This window comes from Antennarius striatus, chromosome 2 (assembly GCF_040054535.1).
Source record: "Antennarius striatus isolate MH-2024 chromosome 2, ASM4005453v1, whole genome shotgun sequence".
Lineage (NCBI taxonomy): Eukaryota > Metazoa > Chordata > Actinopteri > Lophiiformes > Antennariidae > Antennarius > Antennarius striatus.
This window is the reverse complement of record NC_090777.1, coordinates 26558343-26569955: the sequence shown is the minus strand read 5'-3', so window position 1 is coordinate 26569955 and position 11613 is coordinate 26558343. Positions and strand designations below refer to the sequence as shown.

The 11613-nt window shown below is 41.9% G+C and overlaps 2 protein-coding genes across 5 annotated transcripts; both read right to left on the bottom strand.

Moving 5' to 3' along the window:
* Nucleotides 1-2011: 2011 nt before the first annotated feature.
* On the bottom strand, nt 2012-6023 carry tnni1a (troponin I type 1a (skeletal, slow)). 4 transcript variants are annotated; one of them, XM_068327871.1, is made up of 7 exons: nt 5908-6023; nt 4342-4496; nt 4186-4227; nt 3801-3932; nt 3464-3553; nt 3197-3373; nt 2012-2523 (listed from the first exon to the last, which is right to left on the bottom strand). In XM_068327871.1, exons 2-7 carry the CDS (start codon nt 4426-4428, stop codon nt 2419-2421), a joined length of 633 nt encoding a protein of 210 aa, XP_068183972.1. In that variant the 5' UTR covers nt 4429-4496; nt 5908-6023; the 3' UTR covers nt 2012-2418. The 4 variants fall into 4 exon arrangements, with proteins under 4 accessions (XP_068183972.1, XP_068183965.1, XP_068183982.1 ...); XM_068327864.1 differs by having other exon boundaries at nt 4342-5958; XM_068327881.1 differs by having other exon boundaries at nt 4186-4348; nt 4465-5954.
* Nucleotides 6024-9090: 3067 nt separating this feature from the next.
* Nucleotides 9091-11582, bottom strand: phlda3 (pleckstrin homology-like domain, family A, member 3). Its single transcript, XM_068327912.1, has 2 exons — nt 10909-11582; nt 9091-9886 (listed from the first exon to the last, which is right to left on the bottom strand). Exon 1 carries the CDS (start codon nt 11331-11333, stop codon nt 10914-10916), a length of 420 nt encoding a protein of 139 aa, XP_068184013.1. The 5' UTR covers nt 11334-11582; the 3' UTR covers nt 9091-9886; nt 10909-10913.
* Nucleotides 11583-11613: the final 31 nt, after the last annotated feature.

The window sequence follows — 11613 nt, the reverse complement described above, 5'->3', positions numbered from 1 at the left end:
CAACTGGTTCTACTAACACCAGCATGGAGGGAGACTTTTTGGTTTTGGCTTCAAAAGATCAGGAGCACCAGTGGTACCAGTAAATACTAAGTTGTCATCTCAGTTTCCGCAGTAGTACACCTATATATCCTCATGATCGATTTCCACTATTTATAGCACAGTGACCCTCCTCACTGTATTTGGAATTATGCTGTTTTTGTTGTTGGTTAAAGTTAATAAAGAAAAATAGTATTTTACTTCTGGCTGTTACCTGCAGGATGAAGATGAGATATGTAAGATTTGACAACTAACACGGTTAGCACAGATCTGGAATAATACCTGGATCCAGATCAACACTGATGTGTTGGTGAATCTGATGGGGACGTGATCATGTAATTATGATGTATTTCAGAGGTTAACAATAAACTTTAGATGAAAAAAAATGATGACCTGGATCACTACAGTATGAAATGATCTATTCACAGATCATAAAATTCACATAACTCTTCATGCATGACTGTCAGAGCGAGTTCTGATGTCTCATTGCACTGTGGCTCTCCTTACAGCGTGATTAATGCTGTTGGTTTTGTGTGTGTGAGGACACACCTTTCACTGGAGCTCATTGTGTCAGACTCTGACCCCGGTTGAGGCTCAGTCAAACACACACACACACACACACACACACACACACACACACACACACACACACACACACACACACACACACACACACACACACACACACACACACACACAAACCCTGCACCTTCCGTATACCACACCTTTCCCTGTTATATTTTGCACAGACCAGAAGGCCACAGGAAACAAAGTGACCTACTATTACAGCTGGATTAGAGATATAGTTTGGCATTTGTTCTCTTTCCAGATCGTTTCTCATATTTAGTGAAGACTTTTATCATTTGTAATTTGCATTCATCTGATTAGGTGACACTGAGTAAAACACCATTACAGAAGAACTTCTCAGGCATGGTTTTATGAGCATGTAAAACAGGCAGTTGATGATGAGGGATCTTTACAGCAGCTGGCAAATGTGAGCGTATCAGCAGAAATGTGTTTCAGTGTGGGAGGAACATTTCGTAGAACCTGAGTTTCTAAACCTGCTAATGCAGAACAAGAAGCAGAAATTGATCCGCTAACTATTGATGGTGTTCAGTGAAAAGTCAGTGGATCAACAAAGTGATTACAAATCAGTCAGACAACCAAATGAATGAGTGAGTGTTTAATATAGCGGACTCATCCATCCATTTTCATGAAGATGAGACGACCATATGTTTCTTGTCTTCATCTGCTTTTCCGCCTTGTGGCTCGCGGGTGTTGCTGGAACCTACCCCAGCCGACTACAGGCAAGATGCGGGGTACACCTCAGATGTGTCGCCAGCGTATCACAGGGCTCCACGCTCACAACTATGGTCAGTTTAGTGTGATCAGTTCATTTAAATAGCATGTTTTTGAAGGTGAGAGGAAACACAGAGAGAATCCAGCACCAATGGACTCCTGACACTGGTGGTGGTGGTGGTGGTGGCTGATGACTCTTCTCAGAAAAAAAGAAAGAAAGAAAGAAAGAAAGAAACAGCACGGTGATAGGTCAAAAATAAAGACCAGCTGATGAGAACAGCTGATATCATGATTGACAGGCCCAGAGAATGACAACGGGAAAGAAAGAATGAGCATCTGTGAGAGGCGCGAATGACAGGGATAAACTTCTGTGTGCCAAAAGATAATCCTACCATCTCAACTTTCGACACAGCTTCATTTAATCCAGCGTGGGATTTGGATACCTGTACAGAAACTCTGGGCAATAAATTCAACAGTTGTTTCAATATTTTTGCCAGAATGGACTGGGGATTCTAAGAAGACTTTAAATATATATATATATATATATATATATATATATATATATATATATATATATATATATATATATTTATTTATTTATTTATTTTTTAAACTAATTTATTTACAGCCAGTCTTCATTAAGAACAACTTTGAATGTTGTACATCATAAAAGAGGCATGTTTTGGGTGTTTTATTTTCATATAAATGTCACTGATGGGGTACAAATCACTTGTTAACACCACAGGATGTGCTAACAGGATGTCGCCAAGCAAAAATAAGATGCCGTTTGACCAGGTCATATTATTCTAAACTGTAATACGATGTTGCGTGTTGGCAAATTTAGTTTCCACTCCTGTAGAAATACAAGATCTATTTTTGACATTGCAGTACAAATATTATCCAAAATTTTCCTGGTTCAGGTTAAACTGAATAATATATCACAAATGAAAAAGACATCAGTTCTGAATGAAGAGGGCATTTCACACCTCCATGGCAGGAGCATACAGGAGCATACACATTACTCCTACATTTAGATGTAGGAGTAGTGTCACGAAAGTGACACCGCCCCAGAATGCTCTAGTTTTACTGGGCAGGACCCTTAGCCGCATCAAACATCTTCTTCCTTCCCTCCATCCCGGACATGGCTTCCACGTTCTTCCTCCAGTCACTGTCCTCAACTGGCCTCTTCTGCACAGGGAGAGGAAATGGTTAGAAGGTGTGAGTGAGAAGGTTAGAAGGTGTGAGCGATGGTTCATTCATTCATTCTGGCGTGAGAGAAGGAGAACAGTCTTTGTTTGGTTTTTAAGAACCACCCATTCACTAAATCTTTATATGTTGGTGGATCTAAACTTTTTGGATCCACGATGTCACCTGGGAATTCACTCTGAGAATATGTGTGTAAAAAATACTGATGGAACTGGTTCACACATGTCAGTGACGGGTCGTGTCAGAAAACGCACACAGATACAACACAGGAGCTGCTAACCTGCACACATACACACACACACACACACACACACACACACACACACACACACGCGCGCACGCACACACTCATGGACTGACTGGAGAGCAGTATCGGCCACAACAACTTCTCTTCTGTGTACAATAGGACTATTGTCTTGTGTACTTTACCTCCTATGATAAACACATGGTCGCCACCCTGCACCAGCCTACTCCTCAGAATCTCAAACACACCCATAATCCCACAATTAGGTGCATTTTTTATATTCAGTGAAGCTTGACATCATTTTCATGCACCTGAAACTTCACGGTGGTGATCCTTGTGCCCTCAGGAAGATGTACATCTCTGACAGGTATGATTGTGTTCTCAATCTTTTTTTTTTTCATAGGTACACACCTTCTCAGTGTCCTCTTTCTTGACAGACTTCAGGTTGGCCCGGAGATCCATGGAGACTTTGTGCTTGGAGCCCAGCAGAGAGCGAAGGATGGCGTCAGCAGACACACGAACACGTCGAAGATTAGGCCTCTTGAATTTCCCCCTGAGGTCCAACACCTTGATGTTCAGGTCTTTAATCTACCAGTGATAAAGAATTGAACAGTAATTACTGCTCGGCTTGGATTTTCTATTTGAAACAGTTCTGCTCGTAGACCAAGTAAGTCATACCTCACGTGTGTTGAGCATGACTTTAGCTTCAATGTCATATCGCTCTTCATCCACCACATCTACTTTGACATGGAGCTCTCTGCAGAGATCCTGTGCATTCAGTACACAAATAAACAAAGTTTAGCATACTGAAATCCTTGAATTTGATAGAATTGACTGAATGTGGCACACTTCAAAAAAAGTTTCCATATTAAATAGCCTGGATCAACAACTGCCACTACAAGAAGGGAGATGGAGCTCACTTAGGATATTCTAGGATTTAGATTACTATGAATGAAACTGGTGTAGGGAGTGAAGAAGGACTAGGCAGAATTCAAAGACTTTTTAGTCTTGTTACCTGTAGCTGCTGAAGGTTCATACCACTGGTTCTCAGTGGAGGAGCCCTTTCTGCCAGATACCTCTGTTTCTCCTCCTCTTTTACCAGGGCCTCCTGCTCCAACTCCTCCTTGGCCTTTGCCACCATCAGACTCTGCAAGAGTGCAAATTGATATAAAATATGATCATGAATGAATGTTCTGTTGCTTTTCTAGTAAATACTCATACAAATCAGATTTACATATTTTTTTAATGTAATCAAAACCTCAAAAGCTTTTTGAATAGACACCAGACTAGAGTTCCTCTCTGGGATACAAAACAGCACAGTCAACACGAATATGATCTCTGCTGCCTCCTTCTGGTCAAACCTTCTCATTACATTAATAAATAAATCAAGCACCTCTTACCTTTAACATCAGCTTCCTTGAAGCTGATATCTTTGGTTTCCTCTAGAAAATAATTCAGAACATTGCCAAAGTAGTTAAAATATTCGTACTTGAAATGTCTGAAATCATGTACATTGGAATTGTGAAATGTGTTTTGCATTAATATACTAATTTTACCTCTGGCCTGTAAGAGAAGCGAAAAGAATGAAAAATAGGAAACACTAAAGAACAATTGCAAAGTTTTGAAATGTTTTTCTTGTTCATGTCTGTGTATGTAAATAGTTTAATAGAGACACTTACAAATGTTCAGGCATCCTGCTGAAGGGATCTGACTGGAGAAACACAAAAAACATAGATATAAACAGTGTATACAGAGAGAACACCTGTCAAAGATCCTTCTACACTTGGCATTAACAAGTATTTTGGGTGATCCAGTCACAACCGGATATCTTTAAGGACCGGTATAAATTCACAAACGCCTCATACAGATATAAGATTTGATTGTTCTGAACCCATTTGTGTAGCTTTGGTGTCAGATGCAATTCTTTATATTATCAACGACCTTAACAAACTGTTTCAACCTATTTTACCAACCTTCTATACAACCATCAATCCAACCATCCATCCATGCATTTAGCAGGTCAGAGGACTGATGACTCTAAATTTTGCAGTAGGCATTAAAAGCAATGGGTAGAAAGTAATTAACAGTAGATAAATGAGTAAATAGTTGCCTATAAATAAGGTATATAGTTGAATCAGAGAGATGAAAAGTAGTACATTAATGGGTGGACGAGTTTGACATAATAGGAAAAAAGTGTTGAAAAAGATACTGAATGTATTTTCTGGTGTCTTTAAAAGTAATTCTCTCTTTAAAGTGACTGAACTCACTGCTCTCGTGTCTGTCATTGCATTAGTCCACCCCCCACCCCCCCAGCTCCTCCGCTGTTAGTCAAATTGACAACTGATTTTTAACTCTTAAGCATCTTTTGTCTCACCTTATCTCACCGTTTCTTTCTTCCTGTCCATCACCTGCTTCACTATTCAGTTTGACAATGGCGTCATGTAAAACCACCACGATGAACGTACATAATGCTCTGGTGGATTAGGAAAATTCCAGACTGATAGCCATCTCTCCGTTCTCTCATCCTCATCTCTCTTCTCTGGATTATCTCAGGGACAGGAATTTAGAGTGGGCTGTCTCCCCAAATAGACCAGAGGACATCTGAGGGCAGCTGTGGAGGATGATTGTGCTCTGGGTCGCCCAGTCTGGATCAGGGATTTGCCACCAGTAACTCATGGATGCATAAGAGCCTCTGTAGTGCAGCCAACTTGGCAATTTATAACAGTCCAAAACGCTTTGGAAAGTTCTCGTCGGGACTAGACTTGCACACTGAGTGGATTTTATTAGTATTTCTATTGATCATCTTGTGTGTGGTTTGGTGCATCCATTGTTCCAAGTATAAAATCAGGATGCTGACAAAGTAAAATGTGCCGCGTTGTCAACATTTCTGTTTCCATTAATACATTTCTAATGATTATTATCCCAAAAACCATAAAATCAGTAACTCCCATCGCTCAGTCAGGAGGTATATCTTTTCCATTATAGGAATCCTCTGAAAGTTAATTTTCAGATTAGTCTCAAAATTTTATGCGATCCAGTTTGTGTTCCGTACTGACAGAATGAAGTTTTCATAACGACACAAATGAAAAGTTTAACAGATCACAATAAAGAAAGAGCCTTACCGATGTCGGAGCAGAAGATGAGACAATCGCTGACAGGGTGGACAAATCGGAGATGATGCCCGCGATTTGGTATCCCTCTATTTAACTGCACCCCCACCCCACCCATTGTCTCTCTCTCTCTCTCTGTATCTCTCTCTTTTGTTAGTGGAGGCTATTATTAGTCAACCGCATCTCTCCTTGTGCCAAATCATCCCTCCGTCCATTTGTCTCTCACAGATTCATGATAAACCAGGTGCCAGCAGTTATAGCATCGAGATTTGGCCTCGGACATGAGAGAATGAAGTCAGATGGCAAATGATAGCCGGGGTATCTTCTGATCAGGAGTGTCTGAGAATGGATATGAAACTAAATAGAACTGGGATGTACTGGAAGTGAAACAGTAATGTATAATATGTGTAATATGTGCAATGTTATATTAGTGTCTGGATCCAAATGCAGGCATAAGAAGAAACATAAGAGATAGCAGCTCGATGGTTTTATTAACAGAAACTCCAAAACTTTAGCTGTTTTTGTAGCTGTTGAAATAACTGGAAGTCTATAAAGAGGAAAAAACTCAAATCTGAAATAACCAAAACCCAGAGACAAGGCCCACTCCAGAAACAGGGAGCTGACACACACAGCAAACGGATAAAACACAAAGGAAACACACGGGACAGCGTTTAAACACGTGAAAAGTTGACAACAGCACAGAGAGTAACGAGACAGTAAGAACCAGGCAGCAGAAAGAAAACAAGACTGGGGGGAGGCAACTGGAAAATAATCAGTCACACAGCAGGCAGGTAAGGAGCAATAGGAGCGGAGCTCACATGAAACAACAACTGGATTAAACACAGATGAAAATAATGCATTAGACAATAAATTTACAAAATAAGACAGGAAAAACAGGATTGCAAACCCCAGAGCCATAACAGTAAACCTTCAAAGCAAAATACCGGAAAAACAACTAAGACCAGATCTGTGGCATTCGATCCGCAAATGGGAGATTTAAAAGGCACCTCGATACAATTAGTGGTTAACTGAATGAAGAATATAGTCTGAATATATCCAAACTAGGAAGACTGCGTCCAGCCTGATTAGAAGATGAATTTAGCTGAGAAGATTGGCAATTTTAACCTGGTGTTCGAGAAATGAATGAATCGTATTGACGTAGACGGTCAACATCGAGTCAAAATTCCCAGTCCTATCGTCTAGTACTCTGACCTATGAGCAAACCTGAAAATACTTTACAAGTACGGCTAAGCTGAACGGTATTACCATCAATCTCAGCTGTTTGCTTTGTGTGTAGTGCTAATCAACAAATGTTAACAGTCTAGCGGGCTAAAATTAGACGAATAACATCGCAAACATGACACAATTAATTAATGTTATGAAAGCATATTTATGTGCTGACGTTGGCATTCCATCAAAAACCATTGCTTGTTTCTAAATATAGCACTTGAAATAATCTTTTGATTAACCTGCTGTACTGTAAGTCCTGTTCGTTCTGTTATCACTGACACCATAATGATCAGGACCACCAGGTCTCTATGATACCATTTCACAGGCTTGGTTTTTACAAAGCGTTGATGTGTTGTAATTGTCAGTGTTTGTGTGTTCGTCCGTCTGTCCACCAAATATCTTCACAACCTTTACAAATAGGAAGATGAAAGCACATTACGCGGGCAGAAAAGGGAATAAAATGAGGGGATAAAAATGAGATGGTGACCTTGACCTTTACAAAGTAGGTCAAGGTCAATTTTTTTTTTCCCTTTTTAGGTACACATTTCTGAAACCTGATGAGATTAAATCACAAAACAAAAAGCAACATTTTCAGGAAGCCAGAGGCACAAAAATGTGATGACGAGCTTCACCTTTGGAAAACTAGGTCAATGTCATACTCCATAGTACAATATAGAATTCATTGCTGCGACAATTATGAAAGTAGGTCAGGGTAAAATTTTGAATTCAGGGGTGTCGCAGGATGTTGCAGTCTCTGACTGCCTTCCACTCAGGCTCACTGGGGGATGTCTTCTAGACGTCAGTAATCACATATTTCTATTGCGATCCAAAGACTTTTTTGTTCATTGGGTTACAAATATAAGTCAAAAATGTATGGCACTCAAACACACACCCAAAAACACACGGGGTGTGCTAATCAAAATGTAAATTGAGGTATGCAAGATGTGACGACTTGCCAAAAATGTTGACGTCCGAACCACAAAGAGGCCACTCTCTGTCTCTCTCACTCTTACACACACACATACACACACACACACACACACACACGCGCACACACACACACTCATACACACGCTAAGACCTAACAGTAAACAGTTCTCTTCAATCAAAAGGGGAAGCGGACCTCTAGTGGTTACACACTCACACAGCAGACGGGGGCTCCTTTGGGTGATCCTGTGTCTTTGCCAAGCGTGTATGGACTCACATGCTTTCTTACAAACACTGATAAACTAATCCGATGACTGCCCTGTTTGTCATAACATGGGTGTCAAACAAGCAAACGCTGCTCTGACTAACAGTCACTCAACTCCAGATAAGCCCCTGTGCTCGGACTTGGTTTGTGAAATAGAGCTTCGCACTATGTCTGTTTATCTGCTGAGAAAACCAGACACTGGAGAGAGTTTATGGTGTTTAGACAGGGCATTCCACTGAGGAGTGTGAGCACACACTCTGAAGGGACTGGATCAACTGCACAGGACCACCACCTCTTTAAGTGTCCTTTACATACATGAGCGTGTGTACCTGTCCTCCACACGCTGAAGATATGATCTATTCCTGGGTGGCTCCACCCCATGCGGCGCTCCTGATCCCTTGCTGACTCATACAGTATGGGTAGCTTTGGGGTTTTCCAACGTAACAAGAGAAGTCACTACACAATCAGGCCTTTATACTCTTGACTTGCCCTGAACACCACAGCCACACACACACACACACATATAAAATCAAGAGGTTTGAATGAACAATATATGCTAGCCCTCACTAACGAGAATCTGCTGAGGCCTTGCTGAATTTCACGGCGAGTGTGAACATAAGCTAGGTGTGTGGGCGGATGTTTGTGAGCACATGCCTCAGGCTTGCTGCTTCTCATTAGTCGTCCACTCAGCTCTGAGCAAAAAAAAAAAAAAAAGGTCAGACTCCAGCACAGCAGGAGAGCAAAGCTTACGTGTATGTGTGTGTGTGTGTGTCTGGGGTGTGTTCTCTAGAGGCAAGGTTCACCACAACTGGAAACAGATGAGCTGAGCTATTAATGGTATGAACACAAATGTTGCAGCTGTTTTGCTCTGAGAGATTTTATACGGAGAGATACAGAATATATATATATATATATATATATTTGAACTCAAATGAAATACATCAACACTTCGGGATTAATGACAAAAATTTATTGAATTTATTTCAACTTTAATACTGTACACGCTTTTGAGCAAATTACATAGAGTGCAATGTGCAATGAATATGAGCTAAATAGTTATTCTTCATGTTCGGCGTTAGAAAAAAAAAAAACATTAAAAAAAAACCCCACAGAGCCATTCTGTCTCGAAAACAAGCCAAGAAAGGAAGTTTTTTTTTTCCACCAAAAAGTAAGACTGAAGAAACAGAGAGGTTCGTGTTTCAGCAGTGTTAGAAAATCACGTCCAAAGTAGAAGATGTTTCTGAAACATCGAGGCACAAGGGCTGAAAAAGTGATGACATCTTTTTACGTTTTACAAAGGTCTCCAAGGTGACCCGAGGTCACAACGGGAAAAACTCTTTCGTCAACGATTGCGGGAGATTCCTGGCTTCGGATGAAAAAGTACTGTAGCTCATTTAGGAAGACATGGAAGTGTGTCTGTCACTCTTGATCTATGTCCTTTTCATCCATATTCGCGGATAGCCGCTCAGGTCGTCCCATCATGCTTTGCACCACAGAATCAAGCCAGTGGGATCCGGTGTCCTTTGCCCTTCTCCACTTTGATTAGTTCCATCTCAAGAAGCAGAAAGGCTGGAAAAAGAAGAGCAGATTAATTTTTTTTTTTAATATTCAAATGTCAGTGTGGAAACTGATGCCGATACACCAAATGAGATCCTAGTAGGTTTCACTGTTACCACGGCTGCCGGGTTAATTTGGGAACTTGACTACTGCGGCGCTCTTAAGGAAGCATCGCAGCGGATTCCTTGACTGTGAGCTCATAGTTCAGACTTACACACAGATCACGAACCTTTCATTTGAGATTTCAGTCACCAGTTTCAGTCAGCAACACTGACGTCATGCGATGGCACTAAGTGTCCTAAATGTGGAAAAACTGGAAAGATGTTTGGCTGTGGTTGCCACAAATGGACTACTGTCTGAATGCCAGTTAAATAAATCGGGGGGGAGGCCGTATGTTTGTGTGTGTATGTGTGTGTGTGTGTGTGAATGCTTTTAAAAATACTTTGCTGTCTAGCGAGGGAGAGGCAGGCAGATGTTATTTTGGACTGTCACATCGAGTGGAGATTATAACCTTGAGTGAGAGCGAGTTTACGTTCTCTCAAAACTGTTGCGTGAATGCCCACAAGAAGAGAAACTCTCACCACTTTCACTCCACATTAGAAAAACTAAATACGATGGTTGTGTTTTAATAACAATCTTTAACATATGCTTGTTACGTCTCACCTACATCCCTGGGGGGTGGGGGTTGGGGGGGGTCTGGATGCTTTCATTCCATCTAATCAGTGCAACAACTTGTTACTATTAACACCCCTTCACCCGCAAGAGGAGGGCATCCCAGAGGTCAGTAGGGGCACGATTTGGAGACTTTTTGTGGGGTATTTGATGACAAATTATTGACTGGTAGGGGAACGGATATATGACACTGATTTACATTATTACATTTTAGGTAGATTTTGATGAAATAAACCAGAGTCATTCCACCAAAGGGAGGGTTTTCCTTAATCCAACAAATTCCGATTGAAGCCTAAACAAATAAATAAACAGAGGAGCCCTTTAAATTCTCATCTACATTTTGATGAGTCCCATCCGTTTACCGGATTCAGAGGTCCTCTTCCTCCCCGGTGCTGCCCAGGTGTGCCGAGAACAGGTGCCTGTTCCGTCCGGTGCGCACCGCCTGCAGGTTCTTGTAGCGCACCAGCGCCAACGCGATCTCAGCGTTCCACGCCGTTCCTTCCTGAGGACACCGAAAGTCAATCTCCTTCCCAGTGGCCATGACCACGGTGAAATACACCAGCCCACGCTTGTACTCCACGCAGTCCACCGTGGCCATGCGCTCGAAGCGCAGCTCCTTGGCTTTGGAACTCCAAGCCGCGCTGGGAGCATCACCTCCGCTTTTGCAGTTGTGCAGACGCAGTCCCTCCTCGGTGAGGACGCAGCGCTTCTTCTTCCACAGCTGGAGGAGTCCGCTGCTGCGCTTCTCCACCAACCCGTCCCTCATCACTTTGACAGGGAGAGACATTGTTCCACGATGAGGCGAGGAGCCGAAAAACCTCGAAGGAGTGTTCAGCTGCGGTGCGTCTCCGACTGGATCCAAATACGCATCTTCTCCTGTGATTCGGTGTCAAACGTCCCTCTGGAAAACGTGTCGATTTTTAAATTGTGACATCAGATTTACGCGATGTAAACACACAGCCTGTGCCTGCGCGCTGACCTCACGTTGTGTATGATGGCAGGCTTTGTCCGCTTGGATATGTTTGAACATGCCCGGCTCCTCTGAGGACCTTCTGCCTCCTCGTCTT

What these genes read in the sequence shown, in the direction of transcription:
- tnni1a (XM_068327871.1), bottom strand. Translation starts at nt 4,428, where the DNA reads ATGAACAAGAAAAACATTTCAAAACTTTGCAATTGTTCTTTAGTGTTT. An exon ending in CAAGGAAGCTGATGTTAAAG is followed by an intron (nt 3,933 to 4,185) that starts GTAAGAGGTGCT and finishes GCACTCTTGCAG; the next exon opens with AGTCTGATGGTGGCAAAGGC. An exon ending in AGAAAGAGGACACTGAGAAG is followed by an intron (nt 2,524 to 3,196) that starts GTGTGTACCTAT and finishes CTCCCTGTGCAG; the next exon opens with AAGAGGCCAGTTGAGGACAG.
- phlda3 (XM_068327912.1), bottom strand. Translation starts at nt 11,333, where the DNA reads ATGTCTCTCCCTGTCAAAGTGATGAGGGACGGGTTGGTGGAGAAGCGC.